Source organism: Pleuronectes platessa, chromosome 9, assembly GCF_947347685.1.
Source record: "Pleuronectes platessa chromosome 9, fPlePla1.1, whole genome shotgun sequence".
In the NCBI taxonomy this organism is placed as follows: Eukaryota; Metazoa; Chordata; class Actinopteri; order Pleuronectiformes; family Pleuronectidae; genus Pleuronectes; species Pleuronectes platessa.
The window spans coordinates 9,272,400-9,298,972 of NC_070634.1; the positions used below are offsets into that span (position 1 = coordinate 9,272,400).

The following is a 26,573-nucleotide window of genomic DNA, read 5'->3' on the forward strand; positions in this document are numbered from 1 at the left end:
AAATTTTCTGATGTAAAAGGTCATTGCATCTCAGGCTGTGACATTTTTTTTCTTGACAGACAAGGCCAGTGTTATAAGGCCAGTGACAGACTGCCAGGTCTGGTCAACTGCCCTGACAGGCCTGTTTGCTGGTGACCCACAAACAATGATTCCCCTTCTTCTATCCCCACACAGCCAAACTAAAACAACACCCACTTTCCTAAATAGTTATTCATTCTGACCCTAAAGCACACATAAAACCAAAAACAACTCTGAGGGTGAATTCATCAAAGCAGAGGAAACTTCCTGTGAGCCAACGTCAGCCTTCCACTGGCAAACTACAGCTCCACTCTAAATGGAGGGAATGATATCCACTGGCAGACTTCAAATGGATTAGGGAGCGTTCAGACTTCACTATTGTAGTCCCGACCTTCCACTCATCTACGGTGACTGGAGATCGCCACGAAAAACATCAGATCAGGGACTAATTAGCATTTGCTAAGTGCCAGCACGAAATCACTATTTGTAAACTTTTCAAAGTTGATATTAGACTAAGTGGTGCATCGCAGAAGCCTGAAAAATATCTAACCGACTAAATAGCACAAAGGCAGTTAAAATGCAGTACTTTGACATTTTTTGTTGTGACGGGCAAAGAGTGTGCTTACAAGCTATTAGCCAATGAGGGCACAAGACACAGGGAAATGGGAAAACCTGGGGGAATGCAAAACCTTGGGGAATGCATCGCTCAGAAAGTATATGAAATATACCCTCTATACCAGAAGACAAGAAATGTCTGCACACCAGTTGATGCTGCCAAAAAGTAGGCCTGTATCTAAAAAGTTACTATGAAGAAATTATAAGTTTGTCGGAGCAATAACTGGTGTGCAGAAATGTATTGTCTTCGGGGAATTTAATCCCTGCCATTCTCTCTCCCTTTTACTTTTCTACCATGATTTACTGGATGTTTTTGGGACAAAATGTCTTTTGGAAAAGAGGACAGTTTTGAAGAGCAGACAGATTTGTTGGAGAGTTTTACCTGTGGAAGATAATATCAAGATTCCCAGCAGCAAGCAAACACATGCTGTATAATCGGTACAGTTATCTGACAACTTTGAAAGTCATGTGGTGTGAACATGACATAAGTCACCAGCATGATTCATCCACTAAGGCTGCAGTAAAAAAGTCTGAGAATTGGAAGAGCTTAGTCTGAACTCTAACCCCACAGGGTGGTTCTCTACCTGTATCACCTCCGTTTCTATGATTTATTAGACCAGTGTTCCTGACAACATGTACAGTAACTAGGCTGCTTTCTAAGAAACCATCTCACTGGAAGTGGCTCTTATCTTCATGTACTGAACTTCTTGCCGACCCTAATTACGACAGGTTTGACAACCATATGTAGGCCACTCTCAGGACTAATTTAATGTTTGCCAACCAACAGTAAACCTTAAAAGCAGACAAAGGATGTTACAACGTGGAAATTGGTGTAGTTTCCATTGAAAAAAAGTTTCATGGCTGAGAGAAACGCAACCTCTTTGCTTTATTTTAAATAAATGTACTTTTAAAGACTTGGAGTGGAAGGCATCTTGTTCATACTTTTTCTCAGGATTTTGTAGTGGGCCCTGTCATATAACCACCCACACCAGTGGTTTCTTTTGGACGAGTTTCGTGGAGTCGTACCTGACTTTGTTCAGTGGAAATGCATGGAAGAGCCATACCCCAAGTCAGTGGGAAATTGTTAAAAGCGAGTGTTCCTGACTCAGTTCCTTCCATACGTTAATATTAAACGAAAGTTGTCAGTTGAAAAGTAAAAGAGATGAGGTGAGGCAATCGGAAAATGTTCACCCGTCTTGGTGGAATTATGCAATACCCTCATCCCCCCATCTAACACAGAGTGGCCTCCAGAATCATGGATCATTCACACCAAGTCTCTATAACTTCCCCTCCTCCTTCCATGGCTCCTACACCAGGGGTTAGTGGGTCATTTAAGTGCATGACCCGAATCCCTCCACTCTACTCTCTGGGTGGTCTGCTAACTCATACATTTCATGGTGAGCAGTGAGTCTAATAATACTGCACAACATTGAACAGCTGGCCAAAAGATGAGCCAGCAATTCTAACCACTCTAAAATAGTTCCATTGTTCTTATTAAGAAGATTGTTTCCAGCTGCAGTGGTTAAAATGGTTGAAAATTGAGAAATCAGATTTTTATTTGACACACATTTTTTGAAACAATGTGTATTTAAGCTGTTTTGCACAAACCTTGTGTTGCCTGGAGTCCTGCTCCTGCGTGTGGCCGTCAGGGTTTTTGTCCCTGGCAGACTGACCTGGGCCAGAAGAGCTCTGCTCCGAGCAAGACACATGTTGACTGGGGTACCTGAAACACACAAAGAGAACAACGTGTCAGTCACTTTGTCCCCATTTCAACATCATGTTGAGGTTATAAAACAGACGAAGATAATGATGCACGGACAGGCACTTGTTGGGCGTAGCCAATAAAAGCCCTCAAGTAAAAGATAGTATAATAATGGTTACATAAGCAGTTAAAAAAAAAAGTATACTTTTTTTGTATTCTTCTGAATCACTCAAGACAAACTTCATTCACTGAATCTGTCTTTTCTATCCTTTCGTCCATGTTTCTCTCCTTTGTTCTACTATGGTATTGCGGTGACTCTTGAGCTTCACTTAAGCCTAATTTTAGGTGATTTCAGTCTGATTTCAGTCTCTCTATATTTTTGCATACTCCGTGCCTGTTTCCCTGTTCCCCACGGCTTTATATTAGGTACGCCATAGAATTGCACCAATATATAGCTGCTTGTGCCTGCAGTGAATTCAAGGCAAACTGGGCCTGGAGCATAAAAACATGACTGCTGCTTCTGTATTCAGGTTAATAATGACCATGCCATCCTTGAAAAAAAAAAAAAAAAAAATCAAATAAATGTCAGAGCTCTGCAATACTAGAGACTGAATAATGTATTACAGGAAATGCGAAAATTGAGATGGCTAAAAACCATCAAGTGAAATAACACAGACGAGGTAAGTGAATGATAACAAATCAGGACAGACAAAGATAGGTGTAAAGGAAAGAAACAGCATGTTCTCAGTTGGTTTCTTTATCAGCAGGGGTGGAAATGGAGTGAAGAATTACCCAAGTAGAGAGCAAAGCTCAACTGCAAACATTTGTCTAAACATGTTTCCTTTACTATGATGCGGAGTCAACCCCTAATACATGAGGGCTTCCCTGAGCTACGAGTCTGCTTTTAAGCTATTAGCATAACCAAGACTTAGGGCAATATGGAAGAATTTTGGGGGGGGAGATTTTAAAGATAATGTTGGAATATTTAAAGACTTGACGTGATTCTTTCCTCTCAATAGACAGTTTCCTGCACAATCTTCTCATGATTCAAAGGCTGAGTTAAACTATGTCCTCTTCACCAACTGACCCTCAGTTTGGAAAGGCCCAAACTGGACGTTCACACAGATTCAATTACTAAACCAGTGTAGCTCAAAGACCAAAGACAACAGCTTGCTGCAGCTCCTGGTAAAGAGAACCACAAGCACTAACACCTGTGTTGGTCAACCTGAGGGCCGGTACACATTATGGAAATAAAAAATTCAAAGCTGCACGGAGCACTTGACAATGCCTTGCATCACTGACTGTAATGTCAAAAGACACAAAGACAGGGCTCGGAAAGAAACACCATGTGATTCTGTAACTGGAGCCCCCCCCAGCACTCCAATATCAATGACAGGGGAGAGCGGGACACATGGACAGTCGTGTTAGCACCCTGTCAACCCTGCAACCATCTGTGCAAGTCAGTGTCCTGTCACTCAGAACGCCTCCCCATCAGGACACTGTTTATTCACATCTGAGGTGATGGAAAGATGAGATAACATCCTGTTGAGTACCAGGAACTGTTGTGCAGTCTGTTCCATTGGATTTATGGATATTGGAACTGCTTCAATATGCCCTTTACCAAATAACCAGAAATTTACTTACTACAACATGTCTGTTGGCTGTGTAACAGCAGCAATGAAAGAGGCTCTGTAGCCTAATTATTTCTGCTCCGGTAGGACTGATGGAGGACAGACACCATCATCTCTTGCCAATGGCCGACAGAAACACAAAACAAAGGACCTGCGGTCAAGTGCTCGAATGATACAATAAAAATATTGCAAAAGTGTGGTTTATCTCCATTTTACAAGTTAATGTCAATGATTTATTGTCTGAATATTGAACACAAGTGCCAAAACCATTATTTAATGTCTATCACCAAGGCATGACATGCACTGTTGTTGTTTTGGTCCCCTGCTGAAAATGGTATGTCCTATATGTCCTAACATTTCACCTTAAGCCAGGGAGGGAAACCTAAGAGTCCGGGAGTGTACAGATACTAAGCTGTAAATATGAACCATGAGCTTATATAGGCTCCTGGCTAAACTTAGATCCATAGCTTGAAACTATGTTGCAATACGTTTCAAATGTCTCAGGTATCCTCTCCTACCCTCAACCCCTCAAACATGTACACTGATGTGCGTGTTTTTCTGATGATGCTACAAAGAGTCTGCTGTTAAATGTCCACAGATATAAAAAGGACAACGTGACATCCCTGCAGGGCAAACATTCTCACTAATGCATTCACCTAATTTGAAAAAAAATTAAAACCGCAAAGTGAAAATGTTTTATAATATATTTAGTAATCATTTGTACCGTGGGCCATGAGGACCTGAGTAAACAAAAGAAAGTGACATTAAATTAAGTTCTGTTCAGTCAAGCCAGTTGCACTCACCTCAACAAACAAACAACAGATAAAACATGCAAAGGTTATTATCATATATTATTATATTCTGTTTACAATAATGTGGAAGAACTCAAAGTAGAAATCATTAAAGTAAGGCTACTTGGAGAGAGTATTCCTCCACCAAAGTTGATGCCCTATGTCGTTAAAAGAAATCAGTGATGTTGACAACATAACCTTGGTCGAGGTAAAAAAAATATCCTAATTCCTTGACACAACACCTCTCAGATTTCTCACAACCTTATATATGTTACAGCACTTAATCTCTGTCTAGTATTTGAAAGCATTGAGTTACCTAACATCTATGCATAACTTAGTACACTGTATATCCACCAGCATGAGATGATACAAGAAACTAAAAACAAGAAAACAAAGTCAATGCTCAAAAAGGAGAGTTATGAGAGGATGATTATCATGGTTATGTGTCAGAATACAATCATTATACAGAAAAACATTTGATTGTATCCCAAATAAGTAACATGTAATAATTAGCTAAACATTTTTAGTGCCAGATTTTCCCACAGACGATCCTATATGCTAGAATTTATCCTTCTTTGGTCAAAGGAACTTTGCGGTTGTAAAGAGAGCAGTATTTGTATGGACCTTGAATTTCTGTTAAATATTTGCATGTTGAGAGACTCACATTCTGGCGTCTTTGCGCAGAATACCACAAAGCCATTAAATTGCTCAACACATTTTTCTAAGGTCGCGCATGGTCTGAATGATTCGCTAGGTGTCAATGAGCTTATTTTAAATCAAGGTCTTCAAAGTTCTAACATTTTCTGAGAAACCTTTGATTTCCCACCCTCTAATTTCACACTCTACTTTCACATAATGACTAGTTTTCCTTTGTATGCCATTTAACTACACAACAAATACAATACATTCTTAAAGACCCAAATAGTAAAAGTCCATACCACAAAAAAACAACAACCATTCATTGATTGAGTTTTGGGAACTTTGATGAAAGTCAGGCTCATGTTAGTCACCCCCTGAGATGACAAGCAAAACGTCTAAAACCTAACCTTTCAAAATTGTATTTGCAGTTGTATTTACATTTAGATGGAAAAGTCATAACTTACATAGAGTATTGTTAATCAACAAATCTGTTTAAACCCTCAAATTTTACATATAATTTGCGGTTCAGAAACCAAGACCGAATGCATTATAGGACCTAAAACATACCAATACCCAAAACCACTACCACCAATGCAGGTGCAGCCCGATGACTTCTCATTATTTACTTAGGTAAGAAACTTGTTTTTCATTTCATAATTAAGGCTTAAACAAATCAAGAGCATTACATAGTTATTTTTTTTATTTTTTTTAAAGGTCAAGCTGTACATTTTGTAAATATTTTGCATTATGATTATTTTGTTGTTTGTCCCATGACAATTTTGATCCAACCATTGATTGAGAGATCATGCCAGTAGTAATAGTTACTCCACCCCAGGCACAAATCATAGCTCAAAGATCAAAGTCTCAACGGAAACGCAGATTTGGAGAATCAATACACCCCAATGTAAAAACCTTTTAATCACTCTGATAAGAGGACGCTTGTGTAAACACATACAGGTGACTAATGGACAACAAAACACAGTACGCTTTTAAGTGAACACGTCACAGAGTTAACAATCCTGTATAAACTTCCGTGATGGATCAAATTTGACTGATTTGCCTAAATGTTTGAATGGTAAACAGCCAAGTCACAGATCGCTATTGAAATAATATTCAATTGCAGAGATTAGACTATGTGGAACAAATCAAGACCGGAAATGATTTTTACAAAATGAGCTACTTGTTAATTGTTAATTGAATGATAACCCCCTCCGCTGCACTGTGTCAGCTAAATGAATGAACTGAAAGAAGCGAGTGTTGACATCTCTCCTCGGAAGTAAAAAAAGCAGCTGGAAATTGGGGGAGGGGGATAGGTGAAGGTGCTGCTTTTCAGGATCTGCGATGGGGGTGTACTCTGACCTACTTTTGAATGTGAATGGTTACGAAACATAAAAGGGGAGAACATATGACCCACATATGGAGAGAAATGCATAGATCACAAAAGGAATGGATGTTTAAGTGTGCCGTGTACTGTACGTTAGTGGGTCATGTCTAAGCTAAGGAAGGAAGAGCTTGTGAAGAGATTAATGAGTCAGCAGCCGGCAGGTGCATTCTTCCTCATTATCTCCTTACACCGTTTCCTGTCCGAGTTCAGAGGCCCCGGTCTCTCTTTCCTATAGGTTCCCCTCTGACGTCTAAAACACAGTTAAAGAACTAGAATGACACTCAGCAGACCATACCTCCACCACAATCATGCTCAAGATGGTCTGTTTCTTATAGTAGAAATATAAAAGAAAAAGGGAGTGGACTGATAACCTTAATTATAAACTTATCATATATCTATGATATATCCGTCAAAAAATTGTATAGAAAGTGAAAAGAAAATCTTGGATTCAACACTTAAGACGCATTAACACAAAATGCCAAATACCTCCACCAAGGCCAATCAATCCCCTTAAAGTCAATCAATTCCCTACATGAACTATTCCATGAGAAATTGGTTAACATTTCAACAAACAAATACACCCTAAATTGAAGAAAGTAAAACAAAAAATCCTTTGCCTGCATTCACCTCAAGATTTGACGGCTTCTTCCCTGACCTATACTGCATTCCTCACCAAGTTACGTTTTTATCTGCTCAGTATATTTCTGTGTAATTCTGCCAACTTACAGACAAACACTGATAAAAACCTCCTTGGCCAATGCAACACACCAACATACAGACACGGGTGACAACATGCATCTGTCCAAATCAGCTTTGGACAGATGCACCCAGACATACTGACTACATATCCTGATACTCTGTCTGTGCTGGTTCCGAGCAGCCAAATCCCCTGATATTTCCTGTTGGCTTTAGGACCATTCAGACTCGGGCCATAACTGGATCAAATCAACTGTACTGGACTGTACCATCTGACTGGGTCAACAAAAACCTGCAGAGACAACAGGCCGAGTCAGAAACGCTCACAAGCTACATGGCACTGAGCTCTGATCTCTTCTCAGGCAGGATGTTTACCTGGTCTCAGAGTTTGATTTCCATACATCAGTTGTAATTTTTGATTCACAGCAGCTTGCCTTTGTCCATCTGCTCCCTCATACACATTGTTACTTATCATTTAGCTGACGCTTTTATCCAAAGCGACTTACAATAATACACCCATCTTGGTCATGGCATGACAGTGCAACACACGTACTATAAACAAGCTGAGCCAGGACAGATTAGTGGCTGCATGTCCAGCCCCTGGCCTAAATCTCAGAGCTGCTTGTTGCGTTTCATTAAATAGACTCTCTCTGTCTCACACACACACACACACACACACACACTGACTTTAACTAACCAATAGCACATGATGTACACCAAGTCTTTACTTCCATAATGGTCTTAAATAAAGAAACTTGAACTGCGTCACTGGGTCAAATGTGACGCCAAAACAAAGAGATGGATAAATAAGAGATGTGTCATAACCGACTGTGCTAACAAAGTGCTTAACAACATGCCAAAGGCACTCGACTAGATGTTAAGGCGATTGTGAGTTTAACAGGAAAGTGAATTGTGCATCCGTATGATCTTCCCTGAAGCAAAGTCTTGTGATAGTTTTCAGAGACGTTCAGAGTATTCTTGATATATGACATGTGGTGCTGGGACTGGATCTGGGTAAATGATGCAACAGGCTATGGAGACACATGTAATTATGTAGTGACTAGATTTGGGCAATAAAACAGCTTAGAATAATTTAGTTTAAAAGTTAAACTTTTTTCTCCTTAGTGAAAGTTCTGATTTAACTCATCTTTAAGAGCAGAGAGACAGTCATTAATCTTTATAAAAAATAATAATGTTATTTATCATGGTAATACATTTTTGACCCTATCGTCACCAGCCTAATCATATGATCACAGAGAGGGAGCGAACGAACCAACGCACGTTTTTCCCCACAGTGCTACATCTCCAATCCTTCATACAGGCAGACAACCTATATGTAACTAACACACTCTGCTAAACACCCAAGAAGAAAAACAATCTCGAAGAGGAACGTATAGAGAAAGAGCAGTGAGTATAGAGAGAGATAGGGAGAGAGAGAGAGAGAGAGATAGAGAGAGAGAACAGGATCCACGTGGGCAGAGGTGGATTGTGGGGCAGGGGGATGTACCAGGGCTTGCCAGTAGAAGCAGGCCAGCGCATCTGCCATGCAGAGAAAAACATGTCGTCACTGGTTGGACGAGAAGGAGGAGGGGGAAGCGGAGCCTAAAAATCCAGCCTTAGAGGACTGACTGTATTTATGTGTTGAAGTTTGCATGTGCGTCTTAATTTTCCTCCACATTAAAGCATAGAATAATGTCAGGCAGCAGCTCGGTCTAAAGCCTGCTGATCCTCCATTATCCTCTCCACTGGTGCATCCTCCGCGTAGCCAGGACAACGTGGCTGAACTGGTGAATAGCTCTATCACACACAAAGTCCTGCACAATAGGCCCCTATTTGTTACCATGTCACTGAGGTTATAACTGCCTTACGAAGATAGGCAACCGAGGTCCATATTAATGACTGAAACAGAAACACTGTGCTCTTTTCCCCTTTACATCTTCTCCTGAAGTCTTGCACACACAGAAAAACTGGCTCTGTGCTTGCCCTGAACTCCTCCTCCTATGTAAACCCACAAACTCAGCTTGGGGCCTGACAAGATTTGGTTTGGAACAAGAAACCCTCTGACTTCTAAAATGTAATTTGTTCTTATCCACACTGTTGAATTCAAAACAGAGATTAAGGAATGAACCGCCAGGGCCAGATGTCCCACAGACCCCTCTAAATTTGAATCATGCCAGTCAACTATTATCAGAAATTAAGTTGTCAGTGCACCTTTATATAAACGAGGTTATGATAACCGTGCCAATGTATCTTTACTCAAATTGCTGAAAATTCTAAGCAGCGCAGCATTTGACAGAACCTCGGTTTTTCTTAGAGTTTAAACCTTTGTCCTGAAAACACATTTCTTTATTCGCTACTCTTCTTTTCATGGAGTGACATAAGGCCTATAAGATGGGGATGGAGTAGCTGCAGGCTAATTTCTCTTAGTGCTTTTATGTTGTGTGCTGACTTGCTGTATAGAAGAATAAGATATACAACATAAACTGCCTCCCAGCAGAAACATTAAAGACTTCGCTTGCTCCTGGTAACAGGATCTGGGTCTCAATCTATCGAATTTCTCAGAGAAGGAAATCTGTTCTAACTGAACCAAAGATCTGCATCAGAAAAGATTTGGGGTCTATCCCTTTTATACACCTTAAGAAAGATGTGGAACTTGTTAATAGTTCACAGCAAGAAAATAACTTGGCAAGCTTGAGAAGATGTAGAGTTGTTACATCAATGTGTGTTAAATCAAATCTTTAACATTTAAACTTCTTCAAATTAATTCCAGGAAGTGATTTTTTTTTTTTTTTTAAATACTGACACCTCAGTGTTTTCCTTCCAGTGAGGGTTTCTGCATGACAAGAAAAACAGAGCAACTTTTAACACAAGCAGTTAAGTGATAAATGTGTTAATAGTCAGGCAGCACAGGTAGGTTAATCACTAAACCAGCAGACTATAAAATGATCTGCACTGAGATGTCTTTGGAGGGAAATAGTCAAATCAAAAAGTTTCAAGTTGCAGGTATTGGTAAGATTTGCTGTGGCCTCTTGCTATGGATCGATTCCATATTTAATCCTTATTGCCATGACTTACTATGTTTATTTCAAACAGGGAGCTGAAATAACTGCAGGGAAACGAGTAAAAACGTAATACATGACAAAGTTGGATGATATTTTGTCATCTTAAAGCCCTGTTCAGGAACAAAGTGCCTACACACTCATGCCATAATTATGAACAGGCAGAACTTGATTGGCGGAGTATAATTCTTACGAAAATGTCAGGGTAATAAAAACACACTTACTCATGCTGAGTAGTTCCCGGCAGAATGACACCACTTCATCCGGATTCTCATCAGAGCCAGGTGATCATAATCTTAAAGTCAATCCGTACAATGGAAATAAACTGACAATCCACATTAGTTTAAGTTATTTGTGAACCTTGTTTGTCTTTCTGATCGACTTTTTTGACGCACATAAGTACTTCCATGTACACAGGAGCCTTTGCAGTGCGGATGAACAGACACACCTCTATTTGGAAATAAGCTTGTAGTGCCAAGTAGGCCTGGTCATGAGGGTGGAGAGCGAGTGCTGATCCTGTAAGATAATATTCACCTAACAAGTCCCCGATAGAGAGTGTCATTTTCGTGTAAATGTATAGACAGAAGCTGTCTCCTCCTTGTTGTGTTTTGTGCTGGATCTTACAACTGTCTTCATCATCAATTAATTGATTTATTATTCCCTTGATTAATGGTTTGGCCTATTAAAGCAGTTCAAATTGCAAGAACACTATTCTCAGTGGGGATTAAAATAAAAAAAAGTCAAGGTTCTACTTTACATTTATTTAAGTTCCTGGCAAATAGCTACAAAATACATTTAGGATATAATCTGGGTTTGACAACGGAAACTATACCAACAATTGGACTTAACATCCGTTTCTACTGGATTCAGAATCATATCATGTATCAGTCTGTAAAATGCCTGAACAACATTGCATTCATCAGCAGTGAAATTAATTAAGACCAAGTCAAATATGATGACAAAACTCTGAGGGACTCTGTGTGTTGGCAACAGTCGAGCTGTGACGGTGTCGAGCATCACAGCAGTGCAAGTCAGACGGGGATCAAAGAGGTTTGGGAACGTGACAGCAGGAACATTGACTCAGAACAAAAGGACTGAAGGACGCAGTCATGTGATATAATGTAATTTGATAGGAAAAGCCATTTTTCCCAGTGTAGGTTGGCGTGGGTGTGGACTCAACAATGCATGTGCGCTCTTTATCAGTATGCATGCATCAGCAAGCACAGTGGGAGCACAGAAACTCATCAAACATTCACCCCGGTACACAATGTCCTAACGTGCAGCGTGATGAAACACTAATGTCCCATAGGCGCTACAATGTAAACATTGCACAACTTCCTAAAAATGTAAGAAAAAAATGACATGAATACTATGGACTCTTTCACACATATTCACAGCAACATATTCAGCAAAACAAAAACTAATGTGTAGGACATATATAATTATTTCAGCATGTGATATACGATAATGGGATCTTACACTTAGCAGGCAGGTTTGGAAAGAAGATTTTAAGGCACTGGTATTATGGTGGGTACTTGAGAGCTGGTGGGTCTGTCTATATGTGCCGGCTTTAGGAAAACATGCCCTCATTAGCTTTAGTACATAATGTTCTGTAGTAGCACTATGTGTCAGACTTGAACAGGACCTGCCCTCTGTATATTGCCCTCACTCACACACAGACTTACAAAGGTACATGCACGCAAAGACAGTTACACACATGCTGCCTACAAGACTAAGACGCGAACAAAGAAAAAGAGAAATAGACCAACACGCACACTGAAGAAGATTGAGAACCACTCAGTTGCTCTTAAAGGTAAACAAAAAGAGCAGCAAGCAAGAATGGGGGAGGGGAGGGAAAGAAAACCAGAGCATTTTCAGGAGGAGAAAAATAGTCCCTTTCTCTAGCAGGGCAGGAAAAAGCAAATGGTTTTAGTGCAGTCACCTATCCACAAGTAATTTAAACACACGGCTGTACTAAGATGCATGAAAAGTGAAACAACTTAAGACTGAAAATTGTGTACGATATTTACCATACAAATACAAAAAGTGCAACAAAACAAATTTTAACTGAAAGATCATTAATCAAACAGTTAATCAATGAACTGTCTTCTCTTTGCCATACCCAAACAACATTAGTATTCTGACGCAGGTCTCCACCTTTAAGACTCAACAGTCTCCACCCTCAGAGTGCTATTCACTGACACGGTAAACAGAGGCATTTGCTCTGTAACCACTGAAAGAGCCTCAGGCCATTGGCCCTCATTCAACTCACAGCAGGTCTAACTTTTACTGAAAAACTATGTGACCAACAAGAACCAGCAAAGATGTTCCTGCTTCCAGGAATTAAAGAGAAAGGAATATCGTGATTCTTTTTGAAAAGTTGGACTGTTATAGGCATCAACTCAGCCACCCATAACATTTTGTCTTGCTTCTTTGATGACAAGCCTAGAAGTTAAGGTCACAAAATTCACCAAAAAAAAATGTTGTGCAGAACAAATAATATTGACAAATACAGCTGCAGGGTCCTGGCTACCGTCACAAACAGAATCTTGTTCGCCATACCACTGAGCACATGCTTTAGATTCCGCTGCAGATTTCACCTCATTTCGCCTCACATTAGATCTACCCAAGGCATTAGCTCACTTAGACTACCTCACATTGCTCATGTTATAAAAAAAGACACAAGCCTAAAGCATCGACATACAGTGTCGTGCAGCTGGGAAGCAGAAAAGCCAGCAGGCAAAAGAGCTCAGAGTGCTCATCAGTTTCCATGGCCAGTGGGCAGGAACAATAGTGTGGTCTGGAGTGCCAGTCCAGCTCTGTCCCCTCACATTAAACTAGGGCTGTCAGCCTTCTGTACTAAACTGTGGCATGCTACAACAACAACAGAAAGATGGACTCTCAGTTACTGAGACTCTGGTCTCTCAGCCAACAGTCCAGGAAGTAAGACGTTTTCATTCCAGAAGGTAGGTCATGCATTTCAAGTTATAAAACATTCAGTGACAGCTGCTCAGGCCCAGACTCAGTCAAAGTATTTAATTAAAACCCATATGTACATTGAACATGTGCAACCAGCCAACCATTGTCAAAAAAAACTGATGTAAGCAGTTATTTTTTGGGATCATTATTTTGGATTTAACAAAGGATAGTTAGCTAATAAAAATCCTAGTCCTTAAAACTCAATATGGTGTGTTCAAATTGTAGGAGCTTTTTAATAATGAATCTGTTGGCACCAGAAGCTCAAGTTGATACAGTACATTTGTCTAGCTTACAGAGGGGATTTAGGAAAAAACACTTTTCTTTTACTAACACTAGTTACTAACAATAATTGACATTCATGGAAAAGTATAGTGGTTAGCGTGCTGCCATTGCTTTTTTTAATTATTCATTGTTAACTATAGCTTTGCATCAAGATGGGTCCAGCAAATGTTCAATCTGTTCTTGCATATTCCTTTACAATGAGAGTTTGCTGTAACATTACAGTGAAATACTGACATGAAGTTGCAGAACTGGTTCAGGACTTCAGCGAATGATAATCCTGAAGTAGAAGTTGACGTTCTTTGTAAATTAATTGATGTAAGTTAATCAAACAGAGCCCTTATTTGACAAAAAGCACCTTATATATATATATATAAGAGGTACCTTAGCTCAGAAAGTTAGGCTGGTTAAGAAAGAATAAGAAAACAAGCATGCTACATGGATACACTCCAAGCTCCTCACAATATATAGGACTGGCCAATTAACCGAATATGTATTGATATTTATAACCTCCTACCTACTTAATTTTTCTAATGTCGGTTAATACTTTCCCCGATGCATTGTATTCACAAACTGCCGGTTTACCACTATGCTCATTATGGGGTAGTCGATTAAATTCATTACAGGAATCGAGGTAAATGTTTGAAAAAATGTGATGTTGATTTGAAGTCCTTTCGCCCAGCCCTAACAATATGCGCTAATTTATTTTACTCGATAATATGATCACTTTATACTGTGAGATAAAAAAAATGTGTTTCTGGTATGCAGCACTTGGTCTTGTACACAACTCAAAATGCTTTAAATGGCATGCAGATGGGGAAGACTGGAATTGAGCTGCCGACCTTCTGGTTGGCGGACGAATGCTCTACCCCCTTAACCACAGCCGCCCTGCTCCTTGAAAGGTGGTATAACATAATACATGACTAGGTAGTGTTGCTCAAGTCCTTTAGCCTATCCATAACTCAACGGGAAGTGAGAATGTGGCAACATCCTGTAACTATAAATACAATTGGGAATATGTAAGGTACCAGAGAACTAAATCCATACATTGTAATTCTTCCTGCAATCGGTCACATTATTCACAAAGCCCAGGTTTCCAGCAGTACAATATCAGAACAACAAAGGGCCATCTAATGAATGCTGAGCTAAAGATGAGAGATAACAAAGCACATGTAGAGACACACATGCTGTAAATCACAGCAACCACATGGTATTGCAGGGCCACAAACGTTACAGCATGACTGCAGGATTAAATTAATAGCTGGGAGGTGATGAGCATCAAGGAAAGGCTAAAGTAAGCAACATCATCGTGACCAAAGGCAGGCTTTGTTACCTCCCTTTCACCTTCATGTTCCGACACCACTCCCTTTCCAAGGATGGAATAACCCAAAACACACACAGAGCTGTCTTTGTTTCTTTGACATTTGCTCTCGGTGCCCAGTACAGATGGCCGTGAGTATCTACCAGTCAGAAACACAAGCCTTATGAGAGGCTCCATGGCTACAAGTGCACAGTGACCAGGAGGATCTACTTATGCAATAACTGCCTCAAAAAGGGGAACTTTTACAATGTGGCCTGAACACACGAGAGGCTCCTCTAGCTATAATGTGACTTGCTTCTTTGTACTGCGTAGTGTGTACTAAATGCAGCCTGTTCTTCTGTGCACAGACACGGGAAATAAAGAGACATGAAGGGCTAGTCAAAAACGTTCACAGGCCCATCTTAACTGATGTGGCCAATTAGGATTTGTTTAAATATGCAGAGAGACGATCTTGTCCTTCCTGGGACACTTGCAAGATTTCTGCGAAGCTTCCTATACGGGGGGCACCCTGATAGCCAAGTGGTAAGGACATACACCACATGGGTGCATCCATCTTGCGCAGACCGTACCCTGTTTGGCTCCAACTGAGTGTAGTGATGACTTTAATCCCTGCATTCAGAAAGCACATACTCATTTTGTGATCTTCCTTTTGAGTGTCTCTAGTGACAAAATGTTTGTTTTGCAGAGCAGAAGGTAACATTTGCCGAAGAACTGGAAATGTGAGTTGCGAAACCCTTATCTACAGCACAGGGCAAGTACAAGTCCATATAGACCATGAAATCCTATAGATGGTTGTGGAAAAAGGACAGGTTAAACAAGCAATACCTTGTGGTCTTCTCATGGTTTGGTGCCAAAACATAAAGGACAAAGATCGGAACACAAGCAGTAAAGGCAAACACATTCCACAACACTCTAAAGACATTTTAACTCAAAGTCCTTAAACCCTGTCCTCATGACAACATCTTTGTCCAGATGAGAACACAAATTGACTAAAAACACTCAAACAAGCAGCCAGTAGGTGACAATAAAGTCTCCATCAACAATCCACCAAATACCAGAGAATAGCGTTGTGGTCCAACACATATGGAGTGTAGCAGACCCTGTGAATGATAAATTTAGCAACGAACTTGTAACATGTAATAGCCACACACTGGTAAATAACCTCTATTATTGTTGTTTCTGGCACATGCCAAAAAAATCATGACACAAAGCATCAGTGTACTTGCACGAAGTAAACTGTGACATTACAGTTTCCTAAATACTCCATTTTAAATGTACACACAGAAACACAGTAACCAGAATTCTGAAATCTGCATTTTGAAAGACGTTTGTAAAAATATGATTTAAAACGCAGTTTGCGTTTAGACGCGAGGTCCAAAATCAGAGGAAAAGTTTATTTGACTAAATATCCTGATTAGTATGGAACCAACATAAGATTAATTAACAGCACTAGGTTGACAACTTTATTGCACCTGCACATATTGAGAGAATTGCAAAGATTTGTTATGCTAGTCTAAGGGGAATATATTAGAAAATCCCAGCTGGATATTTTGCTACAGAGTTATCTCATGAGTGCTAATCACATTACATAATAATAATCTCCGAATGAGAGAATGACAAGACATGCAGCTATTTCTGTTGAGCATACTACTGAGCAAATGCAATGATTGCAGTCCAGTTGTTTACGTTGCCTCGTTGGTAGTTGGACAGAATATACAATTAGATGTCAACTGTTGAGGTTAAACAACATTGAGTTCGATCAGTGTGTAAACAGCAATAAGGGTTGTGTTAGCTGAATGTGTTGCTGACACAACACATTCAGCCTACATCTCGGCACTGGACTTAAAATCTATAGGGGAGAGAAAGTGCATGTCTGTCGGGAGCTATTATTACTGACAACTAAGCTGGCTGTAAATGTGCACCCTCACACAAACACACCTGAAGTGCACATTCACACACTTCTGACACACTAGTGATGCTGAAGGCATCAGCCTGCCACAGCAGTGCACAGTAACACCCCTGTTGCCGACTATGCGAGTGCAGGGGCAGCATTTAACACAGAACACATTCTGCTATGCCTATGGCATTTCAGTAATGAAGCCTACTGAGGGCAAGACTTCACATAGCTAAAAGATGTTGAAATGTCCATATTAGCCATTGTCATTTCATAAAGTACAGGTTAATTAAAAACTAGAGTTAAAGCACAATGACAGAATGTCCCCCCCAAAGTAACTTTTCACCAGTCCCCCACTAAAGAGCCTCTTTCTATGCCTCAAATCGCGGCTGCCTTGGAAACCTTCGGATTACTGAAACGATTTCCTTCACTGATTTGCTGTTCCCGCTGGGACGTGTGAGAGTTGGCACGGAGGAGTGAGAAGCCATCAGCAACACACTAAACAGGGTTTGCATTAGTAATGTAGTATATGCATGTGGCTGCATAGACAATAATTAATCTGTAGGAAAGTGAGAGAGTGCACCAGCGTTTTAAAGCAACCAAACGCTGGAGATGCACAGCTGTAATCAAATCCACCCGTTATTGAAGATTGAGACCAGTCTGATTTGTAGATTTAGTCTTTGGACATTTCTTGAATTAAAATGACTAACAACATCTTTCTTGATTCCTGTGGTAGTTGTTCAGCAGGCAGAAAGTAAAACCCTGCTTAAATGTTGGGTTTTCATTCCGTCCTTCTTTGTTTGTCCTCTACAATGACAACCAGCCCGGATAAATCCTATCTGAGAACCACCTGAAACCTTTCAAAATGATCTAATCTATGTGAAGGTGATGATTCTTCATAAAAAGGTACAACGGTTACAAACTAAGAGGTGGATGCTTCATCTGATTCTGTTTGCAATCCATCAAGTCCCCTCGTGTTCTTCTTTTCAGGCTGACCAAACATTTAGACTTATTCATGCCAGTTTGCCTATTTTTAGTAAAGCATGAATACCGTGAATAAAATACAGCAGAGTTGCACAAGAGCAAGTTTGACTTATTGATGAAGACATTATGTTACGCTCATAGTGTCTATGATAATAAATCAAATATGAGGACTAAGATCTGCTTCTTAAGCTACGAGGAAGCAGGGAGGAGGGGAGACTCTATTGGATATAAAGATGGGCACTCAAGCCTGAATGAAATCCATTATGACCAAAGTTATGTCTGCAGAATCATTGTTAACTCTTTACTGGCAGTGCGGGTATTAGGTTTATAATTTTCTGGAAACAAAACGGTCTACACATAAAACATGGTGTCTGCAAGAGCTTAGTTATTGGAGTCTCAAAAAGTATTATTTTATGATATTAATAACTTATTTGTCAACTAACTATAATGACTAAGGTTATATACTCTACCAAAGAAAACAGTCACTCAGTTTCTATATTGTCAAGAAAAGAGAATTCTTCGTGTCACTCCAAGAGAAGCTCCCGAGCCCCTGAGTCACCTTTCATGACAAAGGAGGATTGTGAGCTGCTCTGATAATCCCATTTCACAAACCCTGTTAGTTTCACCTGCTCCGTGCCTGTGAGATTAAACAAATTCATTAGTTAGGTTCATCTAGCTGATGTCAACCCTCATTTTGGATTTGGTCAGTTTATTTGCACAGAAACCGATCAGTGACATCTGTAAGTATAATGGTTGATTACTTTTTACCATGGGTTATTACCTTTACAATGACTTTAACCTATAGCCGGTCAGTGTTTAGCTGAGCACCAGATTTTGATCAACCATAATTACTTACTTGACACTATGGCTAGAAGATACGGCCAGAAAAAAATATCAAGATCAAAATGATTATATCAGTCAATATGGATAATTATCATGATAAACTGATCTCCTTCTCCAGAGTGAGGGTTTGAGGTTTTAAACTCTTCTTTGGGAGCAGAGAATGAAAAACCCATGATAAAATCTGAGGTAGATCAATTATGTTATACCTCTTTGCTTTGCCTGGTTGCACAATGCAGAAGCAATGTATTGATATGTATTGAATGTATTGCTATTATTTGAATAAGATTGCAACAATTACTGATATTGTTGTATTGCCTGGCCCTTGTTGACCTAAGGTTAATCTATTTGTCCTTCACCAACTATTGAAGAAGTTATTTATTAATAAGGTAAACAATCGCAACATGTTTACGTATTATTTGCTTAAAAACAGAAAACTGTATTGCTTTCCCAAGCTTGTTGGATACATATACTCATTCTAAAATGAGAACCATTGCAAGTACTATAACTAGTTGATGGTGTAGCTGTGGCACAAACTCTTTAGGTGGACAATTATTTTAATTGAAAAATAATACATGACGCAATAATTGTTAGTCGAAGCATCAAGTGACAGGTAGAGGAAGTTATATATGCAGAAATATAATTCTAGAGAAAGTAGCCTGTCACTATTAACATACAGAAATACTGCATGCTCAGCCTAATTTCAACGGTTTAGATTAGTTAGCTGTGTTGATATTCAACAACAACATATAACTGATCTACTAACACATAGTTGGTCAGCCAGTTACGACACCAAACAAACATATCCAGGCTCTTTTCTCCAGTTGGAGGTCAACTACACATCCCACAGCGCGGCTGGCCATGTTAGCTGAGCAGCTGCGGGGGATGGTTTCACTGGTGAGCGGCGGATATTTAACAATAGATAACAACACAGGGGGAGAACAACGACGTGACAGACGGTGCGGTCACCACCGACCGTGTGTCTCCTGGCTGGCATGTGTGTGGTTACATGTCGTCGGTGAGGTGGGTGGAGGAGCTAGGCTTACCAGCACAGGAGAGCTACAACGAGGCACACCAACAAAACGCGCAGCCTCTTCATTATCTTCCCGCGGGGACCAACATCCTCGCTCTTTGGGCTCTTGTCTGATCCCTCACGGCTTCACAAACCCCCCGAAGAACCAGCGCACAGTCTCTGCTAATCACAAGTTAGCAGGGCAACGTTTCCTGTGACTAAGCCCCGCACTTTAAAGCTCTGCTAGTTGTCATTGTGCGGCGCTTGTCCGCCTCTTCTCTTGCTTTAGCAGCTACTGCTGTTGACAGGCAACTGCGCTCTAGGTAGGTTCAACCCACGCCCCGCGTCAGGCCAATCAAGAAGCCTTTGAGGAATGGTCGGCCCAATTGCGTGAGAGGTTGCAGCGCCGTGTCTGGAACAGAGCCCGCCCCCTCCCGCTGCACTGAGGATGTGGAGCAGAACGCGTCACCTTTCTGATATAAAACCAACAAAGCAATAAACACACAGATGTGATCACAACCCACTCATGTTTCACTCAAACTGGAGTTTGTGGTTACATGGGGTTTGTAAATGCAAATACAGTTGTGTTCATGTGTGCATTACTTCATTAAGTGTGTGTGGGGGGTGAGAGGGCTGTGGGGAATGTGAACATTGTGTACTTTTTCCTCAACATCACGAAACACCTTCAAATCATATACAAGAAATGTAGGATTCAAACCAGAATGGAAGGATATTTCAAATACAATCATTGATTGTAAAGTTCAAGACTAAATACAGCTAAATTGTATTATTCCATCTACTCCCTAATATTTTTTAAACCTTGTTTCATTTTATTTACTTTTCTCCTTATTTTAATTTGATAAACTACTTGCATTGGTCAATTGCAGTGTTGGAATAAAAAAAATGTTTTAACACATCTATGTTTACACCAAATAGAGCAATAGAACCACGTATCCCAGGATGCAATTTAATAAGGACCCTAAAAATGTGCCTGTACCAATTATTGAATATGTATAATATGTGATGGTAAAATAAATAACGTGAATTATTACAATGAATTAAAACAAACTAGCAGTGCATTGATCCTGTGTTGTTTTAGGTAATGAAAAAACGTGTATGGGATTTGAACAGGCGGGGTCCTGAAGTATGGACAGTCAGAAGTACTGAGAACATTTCAACTCCAGTGAAGTTTGTGTGGACGTCGTCAGCTGCTCTTCCTCTCAGCAACACAGTGGCGGCCACAAACTAACACCGAGCCGGCTCTCTTGGATTTCACTATGGAGGCACACAGGGCGTTCCTGTGTGTTCTGCCCGTGTTTGTGGCTCTGCTCTCGGAGAGGTTTGTGGCGCTGGCTGCCTTCTCCCAGTCCCTGGACAGCGACTTCACGTTCACTCTGCCTCCCGGTCGGAAGGAGTGTTTCTACCAGACCATGAGGAAAGATGCCTCCCTGGAGATTGAATATCAGGTCCTAAATACTCATACACCTCAGCAGACTGTTGACATTTGCCGAGTAAACAGAACAACTATCTCTCTGTGGTTGCATTCTGCTGAACCAGTGACAGCATTCAACTGTTAAGTCAACGTTGACATAACATTATTCTTGTTAAACCTGTTGTTTAGCCTGTTTTTTTTGTCTACGTTTGCTGTGTGGTGTGTTTCTCAGTCACACACATTCATGCATGGTTCGTTACAAGGTTGGTTTGGATGAAAACCACATTTGAAATCAAATCACGTGTTGTGCAAGTGTAGAAGCATGTTCAGTTGTTCACACCTCGATTTCTATATTGTTAGGAACCTGTTAAGCTGGTCAGCTCAGAGCACTGAATATAGCTGTGACTGTGTGTGTACATGTTAAGTGACGTAAGTGCCTGTGTGAAACATTCCGAGAAATGTCATGTATCTGTGGTAGTGTCTGCTGTGAAGGAATATGTTTCCAAGTCTAGTGGAGAATGGGGGAGACTTTGAGAGAACAACAGATTAGCATTCCTCAAAGGGTGATGTCTGAAATGAATATTACAGAAACTGCTACTGTTCTTTTAATATCTCTCAATTTTCTTCGTTTTTCTCTACCATTTACCTTGTGTGTGTGTCCACCTTCCACAGGTATTAGATGGTGCCGGTCTCGATGTCGATTTTGATATCTCGTCTCCCACTGGCCAAGTGCTGTATAGTGACTACCGCAAATCGGATGGAGTACACACGTAAGTACACACTTCTCTCGAAAGGTACTGGAGTGTCATGGCCAGTTCCTTTTGTTTTTGTTGAACATTGAAGACATTTGGAATTGAGTTAAAAAGATGAGTATGAGATATTTCAGATTTGAGCGACTCTGCCAAGGTGGTTATATTTTCATCCGCATCTGTTTAGTCATTAGCTCTTAATTCATTAGAGTTCGCCCCCACAATGAATTAATACAATTTTGTTGTGGATCCAAATCAGGGGGATATCCAAAACCTTTTTTTTTACTTTTTTTATTGCTTTTAAATGTTTAAACAATAAAGCGGAAAGTTGCTATGTCGTGTGTTCTTCAACACATCTAGATGTAAAATACCAGGGAATAACAGCTACAATTCTGAACTCTTGTCTCACACAATCTTTTGATTTTGAACCCGAATGTTTTTAGTTTTTAATAAATACAAATGAATAGGACTTGACATCCCAATACTTTTCTATGGGACTGTAGTTTCAGATTCAAGTCCCAAGCATTTTAAATAGATCATCTGAGAAACATGAATGGAAGAGATCAATGTGTAAGCTCTACCTTCCTGTGCTTTCCTGCAGTGTTGAAACTGAGGATGGAGACTACATGTTCTGCTTTGACAACACATTCAGCTCCGTCTCTGAGAAGATTATCTTCTTTGAGTTGATCCTGGACAATATGGATGCAGACAAAGATCCAGATGAATGGAAGGAGTATGTTCAGGGAACAGACACGCTTGACATGAGGCTGGAGGACATTATGGTGAGGCTTCAGAAACTCTGACATAGAGAAGATGACAGGCATCGCTTTTCCAGGGTTAGGTCTTGACAAGTTTGATTGTGATTTCTTCACAATGAATATTTTAGACCAAGCCCCTCTCTTGTCTGCCGTTGAGACATTTGTCACCGTTCCATCTATGTTGACACAGGTCGTACAAAGTGACCAGGCAAGCAGGCTGGCCACAAAATAGCTTGCAATACACCACATACAGCCAAAGGCACAGAGAGTGAGTTACAACAATAGACAATGTCCTGAACTCTCACCTATTGGGAAGCGAAATGTTTCAGCTTGCATTCCCCCTCCCTCATACTAATTTGTGTCAGAAGTCACATCAGGCCAACAGGAAGTGTAACTTCGAGCTGTGGAGGAAGTTGTTTTGTCATGGTAGAACAAACAGACCTGAGGGAGCTGCTTTGTTTATAACCTCAAAACTAATTCAACGCTCTTAATTTCTATCCATCCATCCATTTTCTTAACTGTTCAGCCTTAGTGGTTGGGAGGTGGCAGGAGCCAAACCCAGCGGAGATTGGGCAAGATGTGGGGGGACACCCTAGACAGGTCGCGACCATATCGCAGGGCTGTCATACAACCATTCCTCTCTTATTTTGTACTAATTAAAGCTTTTTATTAGCCAAGTTTCAGGTACATAAAACGAATTTGAGGTTTCTTGTTGTACCTTCCTGTTTTTTTTATACTTTATACTTTTTACACTCAGTCTGACTTGTCTCTTCTTCTTCAGGAGAGCATCAACAGTGTCAAGGCTCGACTTGGCAAAAGTGTACAGATCCAGACGCTGCTGCGGGCATTCGAGGCTCGGGACAGAAACATTCAGGAGAGTAACTATGACAGGGTGAACATTTGGTCGGTGATAAATCTCCTTGTCATGATGATGGTGTCGGCGGTTCAGGTCTACCTGGTTCGCTCGCTCTTTGAAGATAAAAGGAAAGTCCGTACATAACACCACTCCCAACGGAGGGACAGACAGAGAGAGAGAAACTAACGGCCACAGATATCTTCTATTTGCAGCTGATCCCCCAGGCTTGTGACTCCTATCAAAAGATATTTTGAATACACATACATGTCCATGCATACACACAGACATACTGATATTCTTGATAAGAAAATGTGACAGGACGGCATGAGCCCCTGTTTTCAAGCAGGAACTTGTAATCTCAGTGTCTTTACAAGAGGAATCTCCTTGTCTCTCTCTTTTTATTGATGTTGTTTGGTGTTCATTTATAGTCCTTCCTTGTTCTGGTAAGTCTTCAAAGGAAGTGACACCGCTGTCATGATCATGACGAGACTCTTTTTCTAAAGGAGCCTAAAATGACAAAGAGCTAATGGCAAAAATGTCTTCCTTTTTTTTCTTCTGAGGTTTTTATTTGGGTGTTGAGTTAAATTATATGAAGAGGGCATGGTGTCTGAAGTATTAGATTTTTATTTTATCTTCCCATACATTAGCTTCTCCTTAAAATGTACCTGTATGTCACTGAGATGCCTTAGATGTTTGTATATAGCTGCCTGTTGTCAGTCTGTGAGGCCTTTAAATATATTTCCCATTGTTACAAACATTTATGTTGTTAACAGAAGTTAAGTCACACTTTCGTCTTTTATACCAATACTGAAACGCCAGGTTTTCAGATGGGGAAACTTTGCTTTTGCTGCTCTCTGGCACCCAAGGGACAAGGGAGTAAGAGGAACACAACTGAGCCAAAATCTCTGCCCACCCTGGGACTTCTCTCCTCTGCTCTGACCTGTAGCCTAGTGGCCTAAAGGGCTGCCAACTCCAGGACCCTCTGCTGTGACATGGCAGGTATCTGATTACAGCCGCCTACTGTGAGAAGACGTTCAGTCTGCCTTGTCGTTCTGGTGACAGAAGTCTATTTCTATCTTAGCGACACCTGCAAGGTCATTACCACTGCTACATGGATGCACTGTTCAGTTTGATATACACAAACAATTCACTGCTTTGGCCACACTCTTTCTCTTTTTAAATGCTTGTGTCTTTAATCTGATACTCACATTTTATTAGCCAAAGTAGCAATTTAACATTATGAGTCCTGGAGTATTATTGAATTATCGGGGCCCCCCGGAAATGGGTGTGTAACTTTCCCTGATGTGTCGGTGGAGGAGCACTTTTGAGGCTTTTCTCTCATTGGTCGTGTGTATACTATTCGGATACTCTGGTAACTTGTGAATGTGTTTGCTCAGAGTATTTCTGTCATTGGTATTTACTGATATCACAGTTGAAACATGGTTAGAAGCTCCATGCTGCCATCATTTCTATTTTCCCCGGCTCTGCTGTTGGGCAGAGATCATACATGGAGTCATTGCCAGCCATATGGTGAAAGTGCTTAAAAAATATACTTATTTTTGTTTTCACAATGTTTTTGCCATACAGTCTGGGTATATCAAACAGAGTATTTGGCATACTTGCAGAAACACAGGATGTGTGGTTGTAAGAAATGTTCATCCTCTGTTCGCTGCTTATTACCATCCTTTATTCCTCTGTCGGCTAATCTTAACCATGGTTTCTAGTGCTTCATTTAACTAGTGTGTTTTGAGATTAAGTGATGGAGATTATAGTAGAAACCAGTTTCTATTACATTCTTAAGTACTTCAGAGTTCTACAAAAATAAAATATACAATATTTTTTAAAGCATTTCTATGTTACTGAGAAGGAGTATGTTAAATTGTCTTATTCAACAGCCACACTGTTTTTTGAAAAAAATATTTTTACTACCCTGATGGAACAGTGGGGAGAAGTGAATGTGATCTGCTATGGTATTTATTCCACTAATGCTCTGTAGTTTTAAATGTGTGTGTAAATTAATAAAAACAATCATAATTTTTTTTGACCTCTTTGTCCTAAACAAAACCCTGTTTGTGTTTATTTGTACTGTATGTTAAGACATAAGATAAAACTTCATCGATGATAATAACCAAAAATACATATCTGTCTATTTTATAACATCTAGTATAGATTTCAGTCCATTAAATACTTGTACTTTTCCATCTAGATTCATGAATTATTTCCCAGGAAATTTATGAAAAGTTAAAACGCCATATCTCGCAATGTTCAAAAGAGAAGCTGGATATGTGGGCTTCTTTGAGTATGCAGCGGCTTAGATGACCTAGCAGTTACTAAATCATGCAGCTACTGTGCCATCTGGGCTCATTCGGTGGCACAGGGATCTGATAATTAGGCACTGCTATTGTACAGAACCAGAGAGCCCTGCTAAGCACAGGTGATTCTGCCCAAACATAACCATCCCTCTTTGGCAACGCTCTAATAGCATCGCCCTTTTATACAACTAGCCTATCAGATGCTGATTGAATGATCCAGTCCTTCTGAAAACACTGTCATCATGAAGATATGATCATCTCTGCAACTACAGTCTATGATAGTCTACATGTAACAGAGGCCTAATCATCAGAAAACTAAAAAATACAACTAGTGTGACAAGTTCAAATTAAATCCCAAATAAGGTTTCCTTGTTGTTCTATGAATCTATGTGTTGGTAGATATAATCATGGTGGTCAGTGTCTGCGGCTGCGTTGATCCGACTGGATGACTGGCTGTATGAGCTGTATGTAACATGGGATATTGGCTGCTGAGGTCCACACACTGACAAACTGCTGCTTGACAGAATTTAGATAAGGTTATCGATGAGTCCCACGGTTGCCATGAAAAATATCTGTAAACTGACACAAACAGTGAGAACATTTTCAGTTTGAAATGTTGTCA

At 40.2% G+C, this 26,573-nt stretch overlaps 2 protein-coding genes across 2 annotated transcripts in view; one reads left to right on the plus strand and one right to left on the minus strand.

The window, feature by feature from the left end:
* The window catches only part of suco (SUN domain containing ossification factor), a 40,912-nt gene extending 20,734 nt beyond the window's left edge, over window positions 1-20,178 (minus strand). Inside the window, 2 exon segments of the mRNA XM_053430286.1 lie at window positions 2,242-2,356; window positions 19,879-20,178. Of these exon segments, the coding sequence (XP_053286261.1) occupies window positions 2,242-2,356; window positions 19,879-19,931 (168 nt within the window). The 5' untranslated portion in view covers window positions 19,932-20,178.
* An 810-nt stretch (window positions 20,179-20,988) lies between these two features.
* On the plus strand, window positions 20,989-25,703 carry tmed5 (transmembrane p24 trafficking protein 5). Its single transcript, XM_053430916.1, has 4 exons — window positions 20,989-21,310; window positions 21,949-22,046; window positions 22,627-22,807; window positions 23,565-25,703. The coding sequence occupies exons 1-4, from the start codon at window positions 21,122-21,124 to the stop codon at window positions 23,781-23,783; spliced, it is 687 nt and encodes a 228-aa protein (XP_053286891.1). The 5' UTR covers window positions 20,989-21,121; the 3' UTR covers window positions 23,784-25,703.
* Window positions 25,704-26,573: the final 870 nt, after the last annotated feature.